At 29.0% G+C, this 27872-nt stretch overlaps 1 protein-coding gene across 2 annotated transcripts in view; it reads left to right on the top strand.

Moving 5' to 3' along the window:
* LOC127283904 (ARF GTPase-activating protein GIT1) overlaps nucleotides 1-27872 on the top strand; it is a 121966-nt gene that overhangs the window by 45011 nt on the left and 49083 nt on the right. The window contains exons 8-9 of one of the 2 annotated variants that reach the window (XM_051309021.1): nucleotides 10212-10409; nucleotides 22074-22237. In XM_051309021.1, the coding sequence (XP_051164978.1) occupies nucleotides 10212-10409; nucleotides 22074-22237 (362 nt within the window). The remainder of the gene's footprint in view (nucleotides 1-10211; nucleotides 10410-22073; nucleotides 22238-27872) is intronic. The other variant, XM_051309022.1, reaches the window with a different exon arrangement.

The raw sequence follows: 27872 nt of genomic DNA, 5'->3' as shown, positions 1-27872 counted from the left end.
AACAGTACACATATTAAACTACAAGTACTGTAAATTTGAATGAAAAATAATAATTATAGTGTTAGGATTTTTTTGAAAAAAAAAATGATCTCCCCCCCCCCTTTGACCTAGATTGTTTTTCTTTTTTTAAAAAGTTTTGTAAAGAAAAAAGAAATTCAATGGCGTTTATTAGAATTCGATAGAGTAAAAACTGGTCGAGTAATTTCAATTGTTTATAACGAAAAAACGTACCCTTTTTTCTTTATCCATAATTATGCAATTAATTAATGAATTTCAATTCTTTCTTTTATGTACATGATAGTATCACTCTTCAAGAGTAAAATGAAAGAAAAAAAATTGAATTCGCTCCATATCGTTCTGTAGAAATTAGGTTGAAAAACAACATGTTTTTAATTAACAAATGGAATAATTTATAAACTATTCATCCGTTTAAACTTGAAGTTTTTTCATTTTGTTCAGTATCATGAGGGGCACATTTTCAGAAAGTTTCACTTCAATCGGATTATTATTAACAAAGTTATTAAACAATTAAAAAAGTACCATTTTTAATGGTTTAAATTCAATAACTTTTAAACAAATAATCCGATTTTAACTTTCGACCCACCATTTTGTAGGTATTTTTAATACCTTTTTTTTCTAATAACAACTTTTTCCTCTAAAATGTAGAGGAAAGTAACGAGCACGCAAAAACCACATTTCACCAACTTCAACCATTGTTTACAACAACTTCTGCAACCGGAAATCGAGAGCAAACTGTGGGGCCTTTATACTACCCCCCCAAACTACCAAATTCCGGTTAGAGTTGCCTGTCTACATTTAATGGCACTTTTTGTCTTTATTGACTGGCCTAAGAATTCAGCGTAAAAATGTGATCTTCGCAGCTACTTTTCCTCCTGAACCCCGCCTGTCATTCCGGTGTCAGATGATTTTGTTCCATCCAAATCTACTAGTCTATAAGCGAGGATCTGTGTAAACACCTCTGGGGTGTCGTTCATGAAGGGTATAGGTCTGTAGTTTGCAGGGGCATCCGTTTTTCCCTTTTTGTAAATCAGTTTGCTTCCTCGTGGAGCGGAGGAAGCTTTGTAGTCCTTTCGTTTATAAAATTTTTAAAAATGGTGAAATCAAATTTTTCTCTATATAGAAACATGTTATATGAGATCCTGATCAATTGTCCGAATGTATGTATGTATGTGTGTATGTGTGTGGATCATTTTTTTAACACGATATCTCTAACAGGTTTTAATGGATTTGGGTAAAATTTGGTAGGCTTATTTATCACATTAATCTCTCAAAAATGACGAGAGGATTTTTAAAAATACCCCCAAAAAAAAATTTATCGGCTTTTTTCCAAAAATTTTTTTTAATTGAAAAAATTTTTAAATAGAAAAATTAAAGGTAATATATAATATAAACATCTTCTTTACGTCAAGACGAATCGATTAGTATATAAACAGTATAGATTTGATTGAAATTTAAAGAATTAATGAAAGTTAAAAAATAAGAAATTCCCATTTTAGCTAAAAAATGTTGTGTTTATTAAAATTCAAGTTTATATATGAAATAATTTTATTCCCTGCATTAAAACGAATCGATTCGTATATATAAAGTATATGTTACACCCAAAATAAATTTCAATTTTCTTAATTTTTAAATTGTTTAGAATCTTTTATTGAGGCTATTTTATCTGTTATCATTTTTTTATAATCTACTTTCTTTTTAACGATTAATTTATGATTTTTACTTTGGCTATATTTTTGTAATATGAATGGAGTAAAATTTTTTCCTTTACATTTTTTTAATAATATTTTAAGGTTTTTTTTACTCATCTTACACTCAGAATCGTACCTCGGTCTTGAGATATTTTTCTTTGTTCTGACAGTTGTTGTCATATCTGATAGCTTTGCAGCTGCAGTTATAGATTTTAATAAGTTATTAGATATCTTCACGACCGTGATAGGACTCTGTAGATTACTAGGATATTTAATTACATTCTTACATTTTTCAACATTCTCTTCTTTCCATTTAAGGTGAATTTCCGAACCACTTACAAGGTTGAGAGAATTATTACTCTTTAATGTTAAACAAATAGGAAAATGATCAGAACGTGTGGGAATATGTAAGACCTTGAAATCCTCGATCAACGACACACCAGGGCCCTCACACCACACTAAATCAAGAATGGAGGCGCAACCTTTTTCCGTGTAAATTAGGCAGGATTATCACTCCGGGATCTCTCGTTTAATACAACAAAACCCTCATTCTCAAAAAAATTCTGTTATTTTAATACCCCTTTTATTTTCGGTGTCATCCGAGGTCGATCTATAGTTAAGTATATTTATATTATCAAAATTAAGATTTCCTTCAATTTGATTTAAATTTCCAATTTTCCCATTAAAATCCCCCCAATTATAATAGCATGATTTGTCTATTGCAAGTGTATATCAAAAATTCTTTCATTCAAATCATTTAATAATTTATTAATATCCGAATTTGGACTCAAATAGACTAGTCCTACTACTATTCTTATATCACGATTTTCAATTTTAACAAATATACATTCATCGTTTACAGAGATTGATTCCATTTAGTATTTACAAACATTAGAAAATATCATCAAACCTCCTCTTGCCTGCACTTTATTATACATTTTAATTGCTTTATTATATGAATTATCTTATTTTTAAAATTACTCACAGGCATCGAGACGTCCGGTTCTGTTACATGCCAAGCCTCAGCTATACATACAATATCTTCTTCCTCGATGACGTCATGTAGGTCTTGTAGGTTGTGAATCCCTCTCGCGTTCCAGAATATTATCCTTGTATTGGTTCGTTTGGCATGTCACTTGCATCTTTTTCCTTGTCCTTTTGGGTTTCTGTTTCGTTTGGTTCTTTTAAGAAACTTTTATTTATTTTTAATTTTATTATTTGTTTTGGTTTTTTGACTTTTGTTGTCGGAGTATTGGAATTCGGCTTTCGTCCTCTCTTGCGACTACTTGAAGATTGGGTAGAAACCGATGATTCCCCACCATCCGAATCGTAGTCATCTTGTGTTTTGGCAACAATCTCCTTTTCTTCCATCCAATTCTGTATTTCTTGCAAGTTGAACAGAGTATATATATAATCAAGTATATATGTTTTGCTCTTAGGATTATCTAGTTTGACTAATATCGGTCTATTTCCAATACGTTTTCCAAGTCTTATAGCTACTTCTATATTTTCCTTTTTAATGTTAATGTTTGCTGCATTAAATATTTTCAGATTAGTTTGTATCGTGTCTTTCTTACCTTCAATAGAGTCTTTTACATTATGCATTATAACATTTCCAAATCTTTCTCTGATCATTAAAGTTTCGAACGATTTGTCCAGAGTATTAACTTTTTCTGTTAATTCATTGTTGTTTTTCTCCAGTATAGTGCACTTATTTTTATAGATTTTTAATTCTAGTAATATTTTTTCATCTGAGCTTTTCAAGGTTTTGACATCCTCTGACAATTGTCCGACATAATTTTTTGTAGATTTAATATCTTGTTGAATATCCATCAGGATTGTTTTTAACTCCTCATTTGAGGTCATTTTGATGAAAAAAAGGTTTAAAATCACTTACTAAATTGGCACTTTTCACAGCAAAAGATTGGTCACACACATTAAGAATCACTCAGCACTTATTTATATTTCTTTGATAACTGCCTATAAAGACCAGTAAATATAAACACTACCGCTCTCCTCGAAGGTTAAATCGAGACTCATCAATCATATTTTATAAATTATTTCACGTTTTTAAATAATTATATCAATTGATAACACAGGCACACAAAAAAAAAAAAGTTGTCTGTTTCTTGAACTACACATATATTTCCTATAGTATTTTGGCCCGCTGAAACCGAATCTGAGGTCAGAATTGCTCCATCACCCTCAGTTTTTTTTTAAATCGACCAAAACCACCCTTAAACGATCAAATTCACACTTCGGAGATAAAAAATAAATCAACTTATTTTTTAGAAAAACCAAATTTTACATCCACGAAACTTTGCTCCACTAACTCAAAAACAAAGCCAGCATTGATCCAGCACCCCCTGAATTTTTTTAATCGAAAAAACTACCCCTAATCTGAAGAATTAAATTCAGGAGGTAAAACAATAAAATAACTGATTAAAAAATTTTATAACCAGGTATTTTTACTCCAGCAAGGCAGAAACAAATCCAGAAATGCTCCCTCACCCTCTAAATTTTTTTTAAATCAAAAAAACCACCCTTAAATAGAAAAATTCAAATTTAAGAAGTAAAAAAATAATAAATTACCGTCTTTTTTTAAAAACAGAACCTTACATGTTTGTAGTTTTGCTCTACTAACTCAAAAAAACAAAGCCAGCATTGATCCAGCACCCCCTGAATTTTTTTAATCGAAAAAACTACCCCTAATCTGAAGAATCAAATTCAGGAGGTAAAACAATAAAATAACTGATTAAAAAATTTTATAACCAGGTATTTTTACTCCAGCAAGGCAGAAACAAATCCAGAAATGCTCCCTCACCCTCTAAATTTTTTTTAAATCAAAAAAACCACCCTTAAATAGAAAAATTCAAATTTAAGAAGTAAAAAAATAATAAATTACCGGCTTTTTTTAAAAACAGAACCTTACATGTTTGTAGTTTTGCTCTACTAACTCAAAAAAACAAAGCCAGCATTGATCCAGCACCCCTGAATTTTTTTAATCGAAAAAACTACCCCTAATCTAAAGAATCAAATTCAGGAGGTAAAACAATAAAATAACTGATTAAAAAATTTTATAACCAGATATTTTTACTCCAGCAATGCAGAAACAAAGCCAGAAATGCTCCCTCACCCTCTAAAATTTTTTTAAATCGAAAAAACCACCCTTAAATAGAAAAATTCAAATTTAAGAAGTAAAAAAATATTAAATTACCGTCTTTTTTTAAAAACAGAACCTTACATGTATGTAGTTTTGCTTTACTAACTCAAAAAAATAAAGCCAGCATTGATCCATCACCCTCTGAATTTTTTTAAATAAAAAAAACTACCCTTAATCTGAAGAACCAAACTTAGGAGGTAAAACAAAAAAATAACTGATTAAAAAAGTTTATAACCAGGTATTTTTACTCCAGCAATGCGGAAACATACCTGGCTGTAAAATTTTTCAATCAGTTATTATATTGTATTACCTCCTGAATTTGATTCTTCAGATTAGGGGTAGTTTTTTCGATTAAACAAATTCAGAGGTTGATGAATCAATGGTGGCTTTGTTTTTGAGTTAGTGGAGCGAAAATACATATATGTAGTAAGTTTCTGTTTTAAAAAAGTCAGTTATTTAATTTTTAATCTCCTAAATTTGAATTTTTCTATTTAAGGGTGGTTTTTTCGATTTAAAAAAAATTTAGAGGGTGAGGGAGCATTTCTGGATTTGTTTCTGCCTTGCTGGAGTAAAAATACCTGGTTATAAAATTTTTTAATCAGTTATTTTATTGTTTTACCTCCTGAATTTGATTCTTCAGATTAGGGGTAGTTTTTTCGATTAAAAAAATTCAGGGGGTGCTGGATCAATGCTGGCTTTGTTTTTTTGAGTTAGTAGAGCAAAACTACAAACATGTAAGGTTCTGTTTTTAAAAAAGCCGGTAAAGTATTTTTTTTTACTTCTTAAATTTGAATTTTTCTATTTAAGGGTGGTTTTTTCGATTTAAAAAAAATTTAGAGGGTGAGGGAGCATTTCTGGATTTGTTTCTGCCTTGCTGGAGTAAAAATACCTGGTTATAAAATTTTTTATCAGTTATTTTATTGTTTTACCTCCTGAATTTGATTCTTCAGATTAGGGGTAGTTTTTTTGATTAAAAAAATTCAGGGGGTGCTGGATCAATGCTGGCTTTGTTTTTGAGTTAGTGGAGCAAAGTTTCGTAGATGTAAAATTTGGTTTTTCTAAAAAATAAGTTTATTTATTTTTTATCTCCGAAATGTGAATTTGTCCGTTTAAGGGTGGTTTTGGTCGATTTAAAAAAAAACTGAGGGTGATGGAGCAATTCTGACCTCAGATTCGGTTTCAGCGGGCCAAAATACTATAGGAAATATATGTGTAGTTCAAGAAACAGACAACTTTTTTTTTTTTGTGTGCCTGTGTAATGATACATTTTTTCATTCTTAGTAAATTCCAATAATTTTTGCTTTCTCATGAAGAAGCTTTGCATTCGTGACGATGTTCGATGTTTTAAAATTGGGTTTTATGGACTCATTTTTTATCTAGAATTTATATATATGAAGTTCTGAGCAAATGTCCAGATGTATGTGTGTGTATGTCACAAAATATTGTGTACAAATTATCTCAGAAACGCTTTAACAGATTGTCCTGAAATTTTGTATGCTCATTGTAATAATTAATACCTAAAATCTGAAACAAGGATTTCAAAATATATTCACAACATTTTTTTTACAATTTTTTCAAAATATTTTTTTCTGTGTAAATTTAATTTTGTTTGGTAAAAAAACTTATTTCTTGCATTGAAACGAATCGATTAATCTATATAAAGTTCATATTTTACTGAAATCTGTAGATTAAATCATTTTTTTGAATTTTTGAAAACAAATTTAATTAATTCTTGGCAAAATTGTATTCCTGGCATGAAAACGAATCGACTGATGTATATAAAGTTTACATTTTACCAATAATTATAAAATTGATTGCTATTTTAATTGTAATCCTTCTTTTAATCTTGAATGTGTATGTGTATCATGATGAGGAAGCTAAATGGTCATGAAATGAACACCTAGTTTTTTATTTTTATGGTACCTAAATTCTATGTTTTTTTGCATATTTTCTAATGGCTAAAAAATTGACAGTTTTCAGCACCTCATATACTTTAAATTCATATTTTACAATAAGTAAATAAATTTTTAATAAAATTCTTTTCACTTCATGATTTTGATAACTTCAAAATCATTCCTGTAAAGTATTATAATTTTTAAAAATTAGTCAGCAACGATTTCAGTCGAAATATAATGGATTGACCAAAATATATTTCTATTCACCTAGAAACATATTCTGGTTTTGCATCTCAAATGCAAAAAATTGGTCAAATGCGACAACTCACTTACCTAGGGTTCCGTTCACGATTATTTAAATGTTTATATATATTTTGAAAAAATAATTTTCCTATAATTTGTTTTCAATTTGCTAATAAATATATACATATATATGTACAAAGTTTGAGATGGTTGGCTAAAAAATTGTTAAAGTTAAGATAAAAAGGAATTTTTAGCCTTCTTCAGGAATTTTAAGTTTTTGTAGCGAAGCAATATTTAAGTTAATTTTAAAAGGGTTTGCTATATTTTTCGTCAAATCTACACATGAAATTAAATATGTGTACCAAGTTTCAGCTTCTTAGCTCGAAAACTATAAAAGTTAAGGGGGGCACGCTTTTTTCCGAAATTTCGAGTTTTTGGAATATAACTGTATTTAATTCAAATGCAATCGGATTCGCTATAATTTTCGTTAAATCTACTCGCAATAATACGTATTTATACCAAGTTTTAGGATAATCGTTTAAAATGGCTAGGTTTTAGAGGGGGGGACATAATTTTGTAGACGGACATGAGTGATACCATGAGGGTTCCGTTTCGGTGCACTCCGTGAACGGTACCATAAAAATGGGTAATAATCACCTTTTCTAAAAAGTTAAGCTGTTTTTAAGTAGGAAAATTTTTTTTTCAACTTTAACATTAAATAAACAATCGAAAAAAATTTTTTTTCAAAAAACCATTAGGGTCAGCCGGGGTAAATACGAATGCTTTTAGTAAGTTTCAACAACAACATAAGTTTTTTCTTTTAAAAGACAATACTTCCGGTATCCTGGTGCATGAAGTTGTTACTTTACTTCCATAGAACAATTTTATGGGGTAGCAAAAATTTTTGATAAATTATAATCGCAGGAAAGTTACCGTTGGTATTTACCTCGATACTTTGCAACTTTCCTAAAATACCGGGGTAAATACGAACGCCACTGTATTTCATAAAAATCTTAGGGAAAATAAATTTAAAGTATTGCAATTGTTAAACTTATATAAAAACTCAAAAAAATACGATAATAAACCTATTATGTAATAATACATCATATATAAATACAAAAATCAAACAGGTTAAAAATTAAAATGCATTACACAGTTAAAACTTTTAATAACTTTATCAAATCATGACGGATTTTTGCCAAACTTGGTACAGAAAGTATTTTGGAGTGATTGAATGTAAATACAAAAATAAAAGTCAAATTTTTTAAATTCAAAATGGCGGACTTTCCTAAAACTTATTTTTAAAAATGATCAAATTTGCTAACTCCAAATTCGTAATCAGCGACCCTGAAACCCCCCGAGTAACAATTTTCGAGCGAATCCAATGAATTTTTTAATTCTCGTCCGACATTTTTAATTTTGAAAAACTGACTTCAAATTGGTAATCAGCGACCCCAAAAACCCTAGAATACCAAATTTTATTAAGATCCTGAAAAACTTTTTTCAACAAACCATTTGGCAAAAAAAAGTGGAACACTCCTTCGAGAGAACAGAGATTAAGTTTCTGCTTATTAATTACTAACGAGGATACATATAGAAAGAAAAACTTTTTTCTATGTACTTTTATAATGTTAAAATAATAGTGTAATCAAATAAAAACAATTTTGTGTGGCTCTGATATAAGAAAAAATTATTGAAAATACAGTTTGGATTTACCCCGGTTTTTCAATTTTCCTGGGTAAATACGAACGGTCTGATATTATTAATAAAATTTTACAGAAGGCAAAAATGAAAAATAGTTTCTGTTCTAGTATTCATAACAAACAATTATAAATAATAAAATGAATTTTTAGCTTCTTTTTCTTCAAATACGAGACAAAATACTGAAAGAGTGTCATCTTTGATTTTCAATCTTCTTTGCAATACTCGTTATCTTTGTTTATGCTGTTGCTAATTAACAAACAAAAAATGGGATAATACTTAGAATCTCTTGAAGAGGATCTGAGGTAAAAATTCTCATGTCTAACTTATTTTTTAAAATTTTAATTAAGCTGAAATAATTAGCGTTCGGATTTACCCCGGCTGACCCTAAAGACGTTATGCAAAATTTTATGATCTTTAAAACAAGACCAAGAACGTCAAAATCACTTCAAATTTATAGGCTCTATGTTAATTTGTCCACGGCCGTGTTTTACGTCCAACTGTTGGAGGCTTAGCTCTTAGTTGGCGGAGCACGATCACAAATATATTAATAACTTTTGACCTAATGCAATATAATGACTTTTATTTTTTTTTGAAATACTCGTGATAAAATAGGGAATCATAATTGTCAAGAAAAAATATGAAATTAGGCGCTGAAGTTTATTTTATTATCAGTTGTTTATAATAATTGCTATTTTTAACAAATTATGGACAAAATCAAACCAATTTTTTTTTAAAGCATCATTATTGTATATTACTCATACCAAATTTTAGCAATACCCATCAAATAGAACGGTAGAAAAGATTTTTTTTCTAATTGAATTCTTAAAAATTGTTTAAAGAATAACCTAATCTAAATCTAATCTAATCCAAAACAAGCTTATACCGAACTCCCCTAGTACGAGTGTTGGTACTTAAGTCGCAAGACGCATTGCACCTAACCCCGGCAAGCTCGAACCTAGTCTTTAGAGTGCTGTCTTATTCTAAAAGTCCAGTAACTCTTCTACCGAGAGGTCGCGAATCCTATCCTATCCTATCCTATGTGTCGCTGCAGCGTAAGCTGGACAGTGACATAAAATGTGAGTAGAAGAATCTTCTTCTGCGTCACACAATCTGCACCTAGGTGAGACGTTTCTACCTATTTTGTGCTGATGGTAGTTCATGAGGCCATGTCCTGTGAGCAGCCTGACCACTACTCTAACTCTGATCTTGTTGAGTTTTAGAAGTTTAATCAATAACTCTTAAAGAAATTAAAATTTTGCAAAACAAAAAACAGCAATGATTATTTCTGAACCAGCCCCGTCAACATGGAAAAAATTTACTTTGAACTTTAGTGTCTGGTTCTACCCCCAAAGTCGCACTTCGTACACAAGTGTTGGAAAAATTTTTTTTCATATATATTTATATTATAAGCAGGATAGACTTTTATTCTCACTTTATTGAGATTGATATCCCTCCAAATTTGATTTTGATGTTACTTTATTTTTTTTCAACGTATAGTTTGGCTCTCAGTCGCTTCTCTTCCGGACAGATGCGCAGTTCCATTTTTACCTGTGAATCCACGTCTCTCTTCTACTAGAAATCAAGGAAGACAAAAATTGGCTCGTTTTACGCCAAAAGAATTTGCTACTCTTATATTCGATTTGCTCATCGAAACTGGTCATCGACATAAACTTGCCAGTCAAACTCCACTTCAAGGTTTGTATACATGTTTTTAGCAATAACTATATTATAATAAATTCGGGCAGTATGTGACGCTCTGAATTACGAGACAACTTTAAGCTAAGCGATATTGAGGGGGAACTCCACTTTTGGTATTAAAAAAATTGATTTTTCTTTTTTTTGCATAGTTCTAAGCTAGAGGTTATTAGACATGTGCTCCCATAAATGAAATTGAGGAATCCTTTTAGTTGATGAGTAATTGAAGCGCCAATATGATCGTCTGTTCGATTCTTCCACTAGCTTCTGAAGTGGGTGGTAGCGTTACCATTATTTTCAGTAAATTATTTTATTATTCCATGTTTTTTTTATAGTGGTCACAAGTGATCAAATCATAAGTTTCTCCCATCATGTTTTATTAAATTATTTATGTTTAATCCCGTTTATCAAAAACTCGTGTTTTTCAATAATTTGCTATGACTTTGACTACAAGATTTTGGTCAATAATTTTTTGATTTAGTTTGGTTATAAATACTACCTACATTTATTAGCTCAAAAAATAATAAAAAGTCAATTACTTGTAGAAAGAAACTTGTTAAAATAAGATATTTGAAATTTTTTTAAGAAGCTCGTGTCTATATCTACAGATTGTAATAACACATAAAATCATATTTAATTTTTTTGATTCAGGCAATTTAAATTGAAAAAGTTTTACCAAAAAGTTGGTAGCAGAATTATTGCAGGCTTGTGCTCAAGAACGCTTTAAAGTGGCGTGTGTAAATATTAATATTAATTAAAGCAATATTTTTAGAGTTTAAGTGTTAGAATAAATAGCAACAAATCGTATTTCATTATCGCGTGTAGTTCTTGCAAACTTTTCTGAAAAAGAGGCTAGGTTAATTAGTTTAAGGAAATTTAGAAATTTAAAATATACATTGGTACCTCCATTCAAAACAAACTTATCTGGCAATGGTCGTGTAAAAGAACCGCTCTTAATTTGTCCCTCTAAAGCAGCCAGACTTCTTTTTTCTCTAACCTTGAAATATTTTTTAAAGCATTCTTGATTTACAGCAAAACATTTAGAATGAAATTTATACATTTAAAATTTTTATTCATTACAAGAAAGAACATTTAATGATTAATAATTTATTTATTTATTTACATCACCAGTTCCCGCAGTCCTACTGGACCATATATGGGTAACTAAAAGGAGATACTAACAAAATATAGATAATACAAAAATAAAATAATTAATATGTGAAGTAAATATGTAAAGTATATAGTACAAAGAAAAATAAAATATGAAAAACCTGATACAAAAATAATAGTTAAAACCTTACTGGCAACTGATTGCACGATACAAATGTCGTAGGTACTATAAAGAATCGATATAGGAATTAAGAGTGGATGTGAATACTTTTGCCGATTAAAAAAATAAGTCCACGTCCGGATTCATTTGAGAAAATAATTTGTTGATATGATTACAAGAATAAAAAATAGGTGTAGTAGTGCCAAATGATTTCCTTGGGGTATCAAGATAAAAAGGTTCGAAATTACGGGTTGAAAAGTTAGGAATTCTTAAGTTAATCATATATAAAATATGAGGAGCATAAATTTGAGAGTTAAGTACTTTGAAAATGAAAAGGGCTGAAGTAAAAAAATACGTCGGTTTGCAATTGTGCGGAAGTTAAAACGTCTACATAAACAATCATAGTCAGATCCTTGAAGGGGATAATAACCATCCAATTTAAATGCCAAGAATTTCAGAAATCTCTTTTGAATTCTCTCCAAGTCATCATTGTATTTTTGAAAAACAGGATTAGCAATAATATAAGAAAAAGATATACGCGAAAGTACTAGTGAATTGAAAAGTAATATTAAAGTAGATAGATTTTTAAAACCTTTTGATGATCTGATGAGAAAACCAAGAGCCATAGATGCCGATGTCACTACATTAGATATTTGTTCATTGAATAACAATCTGTTATCAAAAATCACACCGAGATCACAAGTGGAAATCACACTTTCCAAAAAAGTTACATCTATTTTATAATTATAGAACAAAGGATCGTTACGTCTAGTATAAGAAAGAATATGGCATTTTTTAACATTTAACGGAAGTAAATTATTTTTTGACCATAAAAGAATATTATTTAAGTCAGATTGGAGGGAAATAGCGTCTGAAATAGAGTAAATAATTCGGAAGATTTTCACGTCATCCGCGAAAATAAGAATATAAGAGTCGGTGTTTAAACTACATCACACGGTGAGCTTCGTTTAGGTTCAACCTAAACTGCATGACCCTTCTCAGGTTTTTTTTATATCAATTCGGTGATGCCTCACGATCATTTTAAGACGAAAATTAAAATAATCGTTGGAGGGAAACTCAAATTATATTGATTTTTAAATTTTTTTTCTAGGTTATTAAAGATATTTTCATTAAAATACCGTTTGGTAAAATACTTATTGCTTCAAAAGCTACAATTTAACATAAAAATAGATTATATATAATAATTAAACCATTTTGATACAAAGAATTAAGAAAATGTTTAAAAATAGTCGAAAAAACTGAAATTTTTCTAATTTTTTAAACTTTACTCCTTTATTTAACGTTATTTCAATAAAGTCATGTAGAAGTGAATTAAAGTACATAAAATTTCCTGTAAATCAAAAAAAAAACTCTTCTATCTATTACTGTTACAAAAATATGGTCATTTGAATTTTAAATTTAATGGATAAATAGTTAAAATTTAACATTAGGTCTAGATTATTTGGTAAAATTGTTTTCGCAGAACCTCATCTCAATTCCATAATATAATACGTATAAGAAGGTTTAATCTTGAACAGTTTCAAATTGAAAAAACTGATTTATCTCACTTACATCGAAAGTTACATTGGTTTAAAGAATGTCTATTTCTATAAGAGAGATTTGAGTAGTTTTTAAAAATCCGTTTATTTTGAAAAATGCAACATAATCATATTTAAAATATTTACTTTTTTAAAAAGTAAATGGTAAGGTACAAATATTTCAAAATAAACGGATTTTTAAAAACTACTCAAATCTCTCTTATAGAAATAGACATTCTTTAAACCAATGTAACTTTCGATGTAAGTGAGATAAATCAGTTTTTTCAATTTGAAACTGTTCAAGATTAAACCTTCTTATACGTATTATATTATGGAATTGAGATGAGGTTCTGCGAAAACAATTTTACCAAATAATCTAGACCTAATGTTAAATTTTAACTATTTATCCATTAAATTTAAAATTCAAATGACCATATTTTTGTAACAGTAATAGATAGAAGAGTTTTTTTTGATTTACAGGAAATTTTATGTACTTTAATTCACTTCTACATGACTTTATTGAAATAACGTTAAATAAAGGAGTAAAGTTTAAAAAATTAGAAAAATTTCAGTTTTTTCGACTATTTTTAAACATTTTCTTAATTCTATGTATCAAAATGGTTTAATTATTATATATAATCTATTTTTATGTTAAATTGTAGCTTTTGAAGCAATAAGTATTTTACCAAACGGTATTTTAATGAAAATATTTTCAATAACCTAGAAAAAAAATTTAAAAATCAATATAATTTGAGTTTCCCTCCAACGATTATTTTAATTTTCGTCTTAAAATGATCGTGAGGCATCACCGAATTGATATAAAAAAAAACCTGAGAAGGGTCATGCAGTTTAGGTTGAACCTAAACGAAGCTCACCGTGATCATTAATGTATAAATTAAATAATGGGGAACCAAGGGAAGACGCCTGAGGAACACCAGAACTTAGAAAAAATACGTAGGAAGAGTGTTGTCCAATCGTGACACGGTGAGATCTATTGACCAGGTAGTTTAAAACCAATTTAGTAATATTGTTCGGCAAATCCAAGTTTTCCATTTTCCTAGCTAATATTTGGTGGTCAATAGTATCAAAGGCCTTTGAGAAATCCAGGTAAGCAACGTCGACCTGTAATCCCCTTTGCAAAGCAGTATTAACTATTTGAGTAAAAGTAACCAAGTTAGTAAGAATAGATCGATTTTGAACGCAGCCATGTTGCTCGTCAATAATTATATTCATAAGTGGTGACAGTATTGAATTTAGAATTGCTCGATCAAAAACTTTAGCAAAATTTTACAAAAGGGCAATAGGTCTATAATTGGTCACTCTGGACTTCTCTTCAGCCTTATACACTGGTATGATTTTGGCCTCTTTCCAAACATGAGGAAAAATACCTGATTTCAAGGCTTAATTAAAAATAAGTGTCAGTGGTTCAGCTAGTACTGATGCACAATCCTTTACTATGAAGCTGGGAATATTATCCGGACCAGAAACAAATGTTGCTTTCAATGATTTAGCAGCCTTAGTTAGTTCTTGCTCCTTAAATTGGAAAGGGTTATTACAAAAATATTCTAAATTTTGAATATTATCTGATACATTAATTGAAGAGAAAGTTGCTTTCGAATGAAAAGAGAAAAGATCGGCAAAAGAATTCACAATAGAAATAGGTGTATCTAGCATTAAATTATCACTGTACATTACATCAGGAATAGGCGAATTTTTTTTATTTCTATTAACAAATCTCCAGAATTCCTTGGGGTTATTTTTGAGGGCATCTTCAACAGATTTAATGTATTGAATACGATTCTTTTTTATACGTTTATGTAAGGAATTAGATAATAACTTTATTTGTTCAGCGTTATACTCGGATAAATGTCTTTTTTTAACAATTTTTTCTTAATGTTTATGTCATTAATTATTGATTGGTCAAACCAAGGTGGATAACGATGACTACAATTTTGCTTTTTTTTGTAAACTGGAACAAATTTATTAAACGTATTAAATATAATAGTGAGAAATTCTTCACAAACTAAATTTACATCATTATGTAATTTCAAGCATGACCAATCAACATCAGATAAAAATACATAAAGACCAGTTAAGTCAGCTTTTTTTAAAGTTATATCTTGTAGGTGGTGGCGACAAGGATGTAGAAGTGTCAAATTTAGAACTTAGAAACTTATTGTCAGAAGTAAGAATGATTTCAAGGTTGAGAGCAGGGTGATGCGGATCTTCAGGGACTATTGAAGGTGAAGCTCTATGGCATGGAGACTTGAGACTTATACAAATTAAATCGAGGAGTTTACAAGAAGTATTTAAGGTGGAATTAACTTGATCTAGGTTAAGAGAATTTAGGCAAATAGACAAAATAATAGATTTAGGATCAGTATGGTGATGTAATGAATGTTGTAAAAAATTAGGACAAGAAATTATAATTTCTTTAAAATTTAGGCAATTTTTTAGGATAGGACAGATATATAAAAAACATCTTTAACGTTCCAAAACCGGTACTTGTTTCCTCATTAGAATTTATTAATCTCTTATTATATAAATGAATGTTAAATTATTAGTTTTTTAAAAATAAATTATTTTAAATGCGATAAAAAACTACATACCGTCAAATGCTGACAAATTAAATACAATTTTCGAATATGATTGTGATTAAACCCTATGCATCAATATAACTTATAAGAAATTATATTTATGTATATATAAATATAATTCGTCAATTAAATTTCCATCGGAAATCAGATTCTGTGGAAGCCACTGTCATTTTAATGCAAATAATTTTGACACTTCTCAAATGTTCATCGTGTTTTGACATTCCACTTATATTGCATGTTAAATTTTTATTTATTGATATAGAAAATTTTAAAATCGAATGAAAGATTCGTCTTCCTCTTAGAAGATTAACTGCTCTACCAGTTCATGCAACTTCTAAAAATATCAGTTCTTAAGTTTCAAGAGTATAGTAATAATTTCTGCACCACCGGGTGTAGAAAGAATAAAGTACCTATTTTTGCAATAATCACACTAAAATAAAAAGATGACGTAAATGCTATTTAATATAATCCACAGTCAACACTACCTTCTGGTTGCTGATCAAGAGATACCAAAATTACTGGTGATTTAAAAGAAATTAATCTATTTAAATATTTTTTTATCCGCTTTTAAACAACCTTTATTAAGACTAGTAGTAATACAGTTTTTTCACTACTCTATCTCTCCTCTACTTCAATTCTCCACCATACTATATTCCACTAACATTTTATCCAATTAATTCTTTTTGCGCAAAAAGTTATTTGATGATATTGTGTAGATTTTAATCAAATAATTTTGCAATTACCATTCCAGATACCATCAATGTGTAAAAAAGGGTTTTTTATTCTGCTAAATACAATTTCTCTAACCATTTTACTTAAAATTGTTCAAAAGAATAGGGTGTTGTGGGGGGATCTGTCGGTAGCTTGTTTTTTTTATATATAACACACGAGATAACACGCCCTCTGGTTTACTATACGAAAAGACAGTAACATTTCTCATGTTCAAAGTTTTTTTTGCGATTCACATTGGTGATTATTTCACGCATTGTTCTTAATAATTTTATAGGTAAATATATTTGCATAGTTAGTTTATTAAGGAGGTTCATCCCTTCAAGCGGTACTCATTCTATTAGGGGTTTTCCGTAAGTTTAAAACCGACAGCTATAGTCCATAAAAGTTGAGCTCCACTGGCCAATTTAGAGGTTAATTTGCCGTTTCTCCTCTTCTTTCTTTTATTTACATGGGATAAGTTCAAAAGTTGCTAACTTTGATTAACATTTACTTCACAACCAAACGGTAAAAAAATTTCATATTTTTGTAAAAACTGTTAAAACTCATAATTTAAAACATATTAGTTTTTGAAAAAAATCTGTAGAACCGTTTTTTTAATTAATGAAAACATGGTCATTTTTCATGTTTTTTCACTGTTCCCATGTAAAACTTCAAACTTTATCAATTTTTATCTTGAAAATGATACGGTAAAATTCAATAAAATTTGAACAACACATGTAAAGTGATGTCAATAATACATCTTAAAAATTTTTTAAAAATCTGTAGAAAATCGATTTTGGGATGAACCTCCTTAAGTTCCTTTGATATTCTGAAACGATTTTGTAAATTATTTACATTATGTGGGTATCACGCAATACCGAGCAAAATAGCGTGTTTAAGGGGATGTGCAACACTTTTTTTGGGGTGATGTGCAACTTTCTCTTTTCGTTAATTTTTTGCTATTTTATGATTTAATTTGTGTATAAGAAATAGATAAAAAATCAAATAAAAAAAGATTTTCTTGGGTGAAATTTTTAATTGAGAAGCTAGATCATTGAACCGACATTTGATTTTTTCGAAGACATAGGAGACAGCAAAGAGTTCTTCTATTCAACTTCTCAATTTTCAGTGTTTGATTGCATCATATTAAATTTTTTCACCCGACTTCGATTAATTGTAATTTCAGAAGCCCAAATTTATCAGTTAAATCGAATTATGTCGATATTTATTCATTTTTAACTTAAATTTTACCTATGTCGCACATCACCCCAAAAAATTTTGAAAATGACAAAATGGACGATTTTGAAAATACGAAAAAACTTAAGGACAAATCAAAATTCTGAAAATCTAATAATTTATATTTACAGTATTTCACTTCCTCTAAACAATAGAATCATAACATATTAAAAAAATTGATTTTTTAAAGTGTTTTCCGATCAATGAAAAAAATGTTGCACATCACCCCACGACACCCTACAAGATACTGCAAGATTTTGACATTAAACAAATTGAATAACAAATTCAAGTTTACTTCGCTTGACTGGAAACCAAAAACTGAAACCGTCCATCTTTGGACAAATGACACCAGTTTCTGGACGCCAATAAAAGTTGTTTATAAACATAGTATTGACTAAATCATTTTAGAATATTATTATATGATAAATAAATGAGAATATTACGATGTGAATCTATTGGGATTGCCTAAACTTCAATACACCATCTGGAATTTACATACTTCTGACTACCATTTTCTTTTTTCGCCTTTGTTTAATTAACACGATAGAAAGAGAAATAAAAACCAAAATGTCTGACGAAGTAGGTAAAAGTCACTAGACGCCAATCTCAATTTGAAATAAAAAATTTAGATAATTTTACTAACTGAAATAAAAATGGCTCTATTTATGTTTGGACCCTCGCCCCTCGTAAAAAAATTGACTGAATAAACTGGGTATATCATTTAGACTAACAAAATCATAAAGTCTTTCTCCATCGAAATAAGTACAAATTCAATGAACACAATTGCGATTACCACTAAAAAGTATTTGACTATGCTTTTCAACTATTTGAATCGCCATAATATTATATTACATTTTTTACTTAAAGTGACATACCTTTCTCTGTTCGCCATGATTTCTTAATTCTTAAATCTTATATAATTCATGAAATCATAAGCATATGTAGATAATTTTATATAAATTACAAAAAATCTGTTACCTGCTTTAAAAAAACAATTTTAATCCAGAAAAAAAAATTTCTTCAAACACAAGAAATTAATTATCGAAGAAGAAAAATAAATAAGTAAATTCACTTTGTTAAATAAACAACACATTAAATAAAAAATTGTCAACAAAAAATTAGGAAAAAGAAATAAATTTTCTTTATAACACGAACTACACTTCAAAAAAAATAGTCACACAAAATAATCATTTACAGTTAAAAATCCTAAGTTTCTTTACACAAAATACGCTTAAACGTTTAATGTATTTTTGCTCATGCAAAGAATTTTCAGCTGCGAGAGGGGACAATGAAAATCGAGCCTGTCCCCTTATACTATTGAATATCTTTATTATTAAATATATGGCATTGAGAAATTAATACTAATATTTTTTTTCTTCCATTAAAAATATAATAAATTAATTAATTATATTAATATAATTGAACAAGAAAAACAAATAATTTAAGTTTATTAAAAGAATAAAATGCATGTTTAAAGTTAGGAAAAATAATAAGTCAATAAAAAAACAGGATGCTATTTTTTAAACCAATAAGATAGCCGTTACTTTCCATCTTTTATTCTTTCTCTCTCGGCAGCAAATATCGTTAAATTAAAATATTATTTAATATGTATATTTTTTTAATAAATATATTAAAAACAAAAGAAGAAATAAATTTTTTTATTACATGAATAAAAAAATAACTAACAATTTAACGTTGATAAGAGAATAAAATGTATATTGAAAGTTAGGAGAGATAAACAGCCAATAAGAAAACAGGACACCCTTTCGTCATTATTATTAATTATTATTAACCAATAAGATATAAGTTACTTTCCTATCTGTCCCTCCTACGCTTCTTGTCTTTGTCGCCAAAAAGATAGTAGGGATGCGGACGGAATGAAATTAATAATAATTAATAATATTAATATTACATACATAAGAGGTAAACTTCTTCTAGCGTACTAAGTGATAAAAAAAGTTGATTGGATCGGGCTGTAACTTGCTCATAGTTTAGCCCTAGGGTTGAGTACTTTAACTACGAAGTATTGTTAGCTATTTTTAAAAACTGTAGGAGAGGGAGGGGGTTGAATTTTTTAGAAAAATTTATACAGTTAATTTTTGAAGATTAGTAACTTCCAAACAGAAAGAAGAAAGAAAATTTATCATATATGTTTTCGAAAGGTTTTTTCCTGCTCTTTCGAATGGTGCAAAATTTTTTTAAAAATTCAAATTTTGACCCATTTTTTGGAAAATCAAAATTTTTTTTGACTTTTTTTTAAGGTCGATCTTTTTTTTCTTTTTTTGAAAGTTAAAAATGTATATTTTCACCACAAAAACATTGAGATATTCTTTTTTGTTATTTACAATACAATTATTGATTTAAAACATTTCGAGTTAAAAACTCATTTAAATTAATTAAATTTTTTGAAAAAATTAAGAAAATTTTAATTCATTTTGGGTGTAACATATACTTTATATATACGAATCGATTCGTTTCAATGCAAGGAATTCAATTATTTTATGTATTAACTTGAATTTAAAAAAACACAAAATTTTTTAGCTAAAACATGAATTTTTGATTTTTAAATTTTTATTAATTCTTAAAATTTAAATCAAACCTATAATTTATATATACCAATTGATTCGTTTTAATGCAGGGAATAAAACTATTGCATATATAAACTTGAATTTTAATAAACACAAAATTTTTTAGCTAAAATATAAATTTTAGATTTTTTAACTTTCATTATTTCATTAAATTTCAATCAATACTTTAAATATACCAATCGATTCGTCTTGATGTAAGAAAGACGATTATATTATATATTACCTTAAATTTTTCTATTTAAAAATTTTTTCAATTAAAAAAATTTTTAGAAGAAACACGATAACATTTTTTTGGGTTTTCTTAAAAATCCTCTTGTCATTTTTGAGAGATTAATGCGATAAATAAGCCTTCCAAATTTTATCCAAATCCATTAAAACCTGTTAAAGATATGGTGTTCACAAAACGATCCACACTCACATACACACACAAACATACATACATCCGGACAATTGATCTGGATCTCATATAACATGTTTCTATATAGAAGAAAATTTGTTTTCACCATGTTTAAAAATTTTATAAACGAAAGGACTACAAAGCTTCCTCCACGAGGAAGCAATAGTACACGATGTGTATATGTTACGGTAAATGTACATAGTTGGTAAATGTATACATTTACCGGTAAATGTGCACATTTACCAAAGTAGACGTTTGTAGGTTGGTAAATGTGAGTATAGATAATATAATCTTTAGTTCTGTCCACTTTTACCGGTAAATGTACACATTTACCAAGTCGGTTTGGTAAAAGTTAGAAATCAATTAAAACTCAAAAGTAAGAAAGGTAGTCTGAATTAAAAAAAAAGAGAATAGAAAGTGAAATAAATTAGAGGTGAAATTAATTTTTTTTCTTTACCAACGGTAATTACGTCAAATTGCGTTTTAATCGACGAAAATCAATATCACTTTTAGTTTTTTGTTTTACTTTTGCACCATACACTTCTTGAATTATTCTTAAATAGTCTTGTCTGGATAGTAAAACATCCTAGTGGGCAAAAACCATCATTTCATGTCTGCCAAATAACGTTCCAAGAACGTTCTATGTTTCTAAAACGTTTTAAAAACAATGAAACGTTTTTGGGACATTATTTGGCGACATGAAACGTTCTAAAAACGTTTATAGAACGTTTTTAAAACAATGATGGTTTTTTGATCACTGGGATTATTTTTATTTTTTTTTTAAATATAATTTTTGCTGCACATTCATTAAATTTTTTTTTCATTTCCATAATATCAGTCATTTTAACTTCACGAATAAAAATTGTACTTGTACTTTTATTATCAATAGCAAACTGAAATAATCACTGAAGTTGACAATATTCAAACAATTGATCATTGTACTTACTAACCTTTCATTTCTGTGTATTATTTTGATTCATAACTAATTGAAATCGATATAAAACAAAATATTTACATTTACCAACATACGATGGTTACTGTGCACACTTACCAATTTTCTTGGTAAATGTACAAAATTTCTTCATTGAATATGGGATTATTCACTTTTACCAAACAACATGGTCAATGTGCACATTTACCGGACTGTGTACATTTACCGTAACATATATAATTTCTAATATTTTTGCTTTTTCGTTGAAACGGCTACTTATAATAATTTGAAACGATAAGGGTTAATACGGTTATTTGGTTTTAAATGTTTTTTTAAATTTATTAATGAAATAATTTTCGAAATTTTTTATTTATTAAAAATCTTTGTTTCTTTTAGATCCCATGGTATCAGCACTACGAAGAGAACAATCAGGAAAATATGGTTCTCAAGCGTCAGATGATGAGCCTCTTTACGACAGTGTCGCATCTGACGATGACTATACAAATTTTGCTTCTGATAGTATAACACGACTAACCAGTGCGTCTAATTTGGATAACAAGGTAAATAATTAATGGTCCCGATCAAATAACTCAACTGATGCTCGGACGAACGCTCTAATAGTAGACGGGTAGCAGTGAGCCGCCCACAGACTGTCACTGCTACTTGACTGGTAGTTGAGCGTTCGTCCGAGTGTCACACAGTGGTCTGAAATTTCAATTAAGTGCTTAAAATCAGGTACAGGTCACAAATCTTAACTGATTTTAATGTTCTTTTTTTAAAAATAATTAGCGATAAATTTTTAAGAAAACTGTCGATTTCGATTTTTAAATTATTTATTCATAAAATTTATAAATAAACAAATATTGTACAAAAATTTACTTCTTGAAAAGAACCTTATGTTTTTTACTTTAAAAAACACCTAGATGCACTTATTAAAAAGTAAAATCATATAAAGTAACATTTTAAGGTATAAACATTTAAATAAATGTGTATCACAAATATAATGTCAAATTGGCAGATTGATAGCTGTCAAATCATTTTCTCCACGAAAATGACATTAATATGGTTTTTAGCGTCACTGATCACAAATGTGATTTCAAATTAGCACACTTGTAAATTTTCGAATTTTTTTATTTGTTTCTCTAATTCTTCATCCAATTCTTTGTCTTCTTTTTTCCATTCTGGCCTTTTAGATGCAATTAAAAGATCTGAGGAAACAAAAAGTTTATTCATTAAATCTTCCATTGTGTGATAGCGAGAGATTTTTCTAGTACTGAAATGTTGAATGTATTTTATGTCTTTCTTTATTTCGGGCCTCAGAGGCTTCTTTAGGATACATTCCAATTGGTAGAAAAATTTTCTCATGACTTTTCCCCCATGAACAAATATTTTGCGAAGTGAAGAAGGCATGTAAAACCATGGATACAGCGTGACGTAAAGTTCTGCGTTTTTTAACCCTAATTCTTCGAAAAAAGAGGGCGAGATTTTTCTGCTGCTAGACAGCATTTGCAGCGTTTGAGAAAATCTTTTAATCAATTCTTTATCTACTTCAGTTATTTCTGCGGTTTGGTCAATATCAGTAAAAAAGCTTCGTGCTGTGTTACCACAGTTCCAATTGCCTGATCCTTGAGTTGGTTCATCAATGATTAACCCTATTCTTTCTTTATATTCTCTACAAATTTTTATTTTTGCAATTTTCATTTTTTCCTTATCAGCCTGTCGTACTTACCACTTGCAAATTTCTAAGCAAGTAAAGTAGAAAGACCGAAATTCATGAAATCTTCCACTTCCGCCTTTTCCTTTACACGCTGTAGATTGTTCATTTCCGACGGCTTTGCTCCACAGATGTAACAAGAAGAACTGGATGGAGTATCGGACAGAGTTTGACAAATTGTTTCATCAACCATTGTTAATTTCATGTTCGTTTCTATCCACAGTTCAAAATAATAGTTGTTGGTTCCAGATTGTCAATTTGTGTTTGAATTTTTTTTATTTCAAACTTTGTTATTTCAGAATTTTCCTTAGCAAATTTCAGCATTATTGGTATGCAACGTTTTGGTGAAGAAGTGTGTGGATTCATCCAAACAACATTTGTAGTATCTTTTTGCTTAAGACAGATAGGTACCATTGATGATGTAAGAATCGATGCATCGGATAAATTTTTATTATCAAACTTTTGGTTATATCTTGATGTACTCGATAATCCATCGATGCCATACTTAATTTCGAAGTCGAAATAGAAAATTTCAGAACTGTTGGTTGACACTGGAGGGCTCAAACTTGCATTTAAGAATAACCTATTAACCGTATATTTAATAAGAGACTGAATTTTAACATTACCTCCTTCTTCAGTTATATAAATATTAAAAGGATAGCATTCTTTTTTAGCCTCTAATATATTTATATAGGAAGGGTAAATATTAACATTTCTTTGCTTGGCCTGCAAACGAATAAAATTATATTGATATTTTGAAAGTTTGATTTGCTCTATTAAAGCCAAAGCTTCTTCTGGAGAGTATTGTTTACAGGAATTTAGATCAGATTTTTCGGTAAAATGTATACCCTCAATATTATTTTTATTTAAAATTGCAATTATTTCATTTGCAACTGTCTTTTTTCCACTTATTCTTAAGTTTCGCAAAAAGCTTCTTGTATTTCTTCACTTGTGAATTTTTCCTCAATTGATATTAATTTTCTTCTTTTTGGTGAAATTGAAGTCTCTTGAAAAGAGGCTTCACTACTTTTCTTTCCTGATTTTGTTTTAAGATCTGTAAATGAAACAACATCAGTGCTCAGCAAATTTTTCAAACTTTTTGTTAAATGTAATGCGTAAATATTGTTTCCATTTTTCTTCAAATCTTCTGAAAAAATGCAAATTCAGAGGATGTTTTACAACATCTATTTGATCCGGAGCAAGATAATGATGCTTTTGTATTGAGAGGCATATTGAGTTACGCATTGATTTGATATCGAACATTTTTGGCATCTATATATGATTGTCCCTTATTTTGTATGTCATCGACAGCGTTTTGTAAATGTTGCATTTGATTCAAAAGAATAACAACTATATTTATTGCTAATGTAAGATATTTATATTCCATCTGCAACATTGCATTTTGAATCTATTGTGAGTACTTTGCGTGTCTGTGTACTTTTAAAAATTGACAGATCTTCAGCTGCAATATCCATGAGGATGTTTGTTGATTTTATTCGTTATTTTTCCATTTTGAAGAATTTCCTGTGAAATTTGATAAATCGGAATTATGACGTTTTTCATAGGGCTTTATAACTTTCGTAGTTTGCTATAACATTGGTAACTATTTTTATTAAGCTATCAAACGCGGAAGTGTTATGTAAAATTACATTTTGGTGTTAGAGATAAGTATTTTGTTTTTCTCTTTTTCACAGGTATTTCGTCTTCTCTTCCCACACCTCTCCAATTTTCATTTTCATTTAATATATTGTACTCTAATTCCTGACTGTTATTATTAACATCAGTTCTGGAATCTGATTCCACTGGCGTGGAAGTTTCTCGTGGAACATTATTGTTAGCATTAGTGTTAAAATCTATTTCCATTGGCGTAGAAGTTTTTCGTGGAGGTAATTCACTTAAAAAAGATTCAAAAGTTCCTATATTTATTGTAGAAGTAGAGTCTGGTTCTCCAGGTAAAATTTCATATTTCTCCTATGAAACAGGCCTTGAATTACCGTTTGTCTAAGGTTTTTTTTTACTGTCAGCGACAATAATTTTTTTAGGACCTGTCTTCGACTCTGCTAATTTAACTTTTTATCCAAATATTCAATATGAAGAAAAGAAAATTAGTCTATCCGCATTTGTCGTGTAAAATATTTTTTTCAAATCAGCAAATTCTGACTTTATAGGGGCACATGTTGCTATTACTCTATCACGTTGAAAAAAATATCTCATAATGCCAGTTCACAAAGGTAATACACACATTAACTTTTTTTTATTTTATTTGCTGCAGTCATATTAAAAAAATCCATTAACGATTGATCCACTATTTGATGCAGTTGCTTTTTGCATGAGAAATGAAGAAGAACTTCCAGTAAAAGATTTGTTTATTAGTATTTAAATCTTTCTAAGTCGACACAATATGCGAATCACTTACTCACATTCAAGTCACATTTCAAATATATGATTTCACGTCTATTGATATTAACGATCGATCCAAAAGTGCCATGTGCCCGACAAGCACGCAGTTTTACGGCGTCCCGTTAAACGCATGCGTTTCATTTATCATGGATCTCCAGGATCGAATTGATAACCAAAAGGACCCTAAATGTCGACTTTATTCAAAATTTGAGTGTTAAGTTTCAATAAAAGAATTTTCTGTCACAATTTCAATCTGATTTTCAAGAGTTCTAATAGGTATGCTGTTTGACCCTCATTAAGGAATATTTGAAATTACAAAAAATATAAATATTATTAAATTGAATTTCATGAGTTCTTATTAGTGTTCTGTTTGACACGGTTTGAGTTACAAGAGTTCTGATGAGAGTTCTGTTTGCCCCTTATTAAGTTATATGAAAAACCCTAACAAAATTTTATTCTTATCTCAAAATTAAAGAAATTGTACAAAAACGCACAAGAAGAAAATTGGGATTCTGACTTATGCATTGATGTAGTATCAAGTTTAGCCAATAGATTAATTTTACCACATGGCAAGAAAAGTTCAGCAGTATTTTTTTATTCTTGTGGTTTTAGATCGGAAAACATTACTTTTTCAGCTTTCTAATTATGTTGACCACAAAGCAAGATACGGTAAGCATAGTAAAGTTTTCTAATGGAATAAAAAACGCGTAAAATCGACTTAAACTGTAGTTTCTGATTTCGGAGATGAGATTTTAATTGCAGTGGCATATGTGTCACAGCTGAATGTGACAATTGTCAGGACTACTTAAGCCGTAGCTACCAAATAATAATGTCAGTAGGTATCCCCTTGTTACCGACAACTTTTAGTCGATTGGATATAAATTATTTTGTTCAAGCAGTATGCAAATGGCCATATTTACAAAAGCGATTACCAAAAACTCGAGAATTTTCAATTACAACTTTTTGCTATATTTACAAGTGCGACAACTTTAAAGAAGTAGAACCTACGTTGCATGATCTTCTCTCTGTGTTATTAACCCATATAGGACAGAACATACTGTTCGAGTAGTTAAACACTAATTTTCACATCGCAAATAAAATATTAGAATATCATACATTATTAAGCAACTACCGTAAAATGAGGTAAAGTCGGCGTTTGAGGGTAAAGTCGGCCGGCGCTTTAAATCATTTTAAAGTTTAACTATTACTTTTTTCCAGAAGAAATCTGAGTTTTATTAAAAATGTAGTTAGAATTTATGTAAATTAATAAATGAAATACAATATTTAAGTGTTTAAAGCGCCGGCCGACTTTACCCGCAAACGCCGACTTTACCTCAGTTTACGGTACATTTTTAACAACGACAAGTGGTTTACTTTCAAGTTTTTAAAGAACCAAAATTAATAAACAATTACAATAATTCCAACAAATCTTGGCATCACTTTAGTGAAGCACATGTATGGAAGATTGTAGTCTATTCTCCATGAGCATCATGTTTACACTTTCCCCTATAAAAAAATTACACGTGTAATTTGAACTTTAATTTGAAAGTTATTTTTCAGAAAATTCCATTTGTAAATACACGTGTAATTCATACTTTGACATTTCTCAAATATTTTTTAAACTTTTGCACGTATAATTTATACTTTAAAACATTTTGAAATTTCATAATTTTTGGTACACGTTTAATTACACATGTAATTTATACTTTAAAACATTTTTGAAATTTCATGATTTTTGGTACACGTCTAATTACACGTGTAATTTATACTTTGACATTTCTCAAATATTTTTTAAACTTTTACACGTGTAATTACACGTGTATTTTATACTTTGATGTTTCTCGAAAACTTTATAAATTTTTGAACGTGTACATATGTAATTTATACTTTAGAACTTTTTTGAAATTTCATAACTTTTGGTACACTTGTAATTTATACTTTGACATTTCTTAAATATTTTTCAAATTTTTACACGTGTATTTTATACTTTGATGCTTCTCGAATATTTTATAAACACATGTAATTCTTACCTTGAAGGTTTTTTTTTTAAATTTCTTGAATTTTGGTACACATGTAATAGA

The sequence above is a fragment of the Leptopilina boulardi genome, unplaced genomic scaffold (assembly GCF_019393585.1).
Source record: "Leptopilina boulardi isolate dan_hultmark-lab unplaced genomic scaffold, ZJU_Lbou_2.1 LbouV2_315, whole genome shotgun sequence".
Lineage (NCBI taxonomy): Eukaryota > Metazoa > Arthropoda > Insecta > Hymenoptera > Figitidae > Leptopilina > Leptopilina boulardi.
The sequence above is the reverse complement of the archived record's forward strand: the minus strand, read 5'-3'. Positions and strand labels throughout refer to the sequence as shown.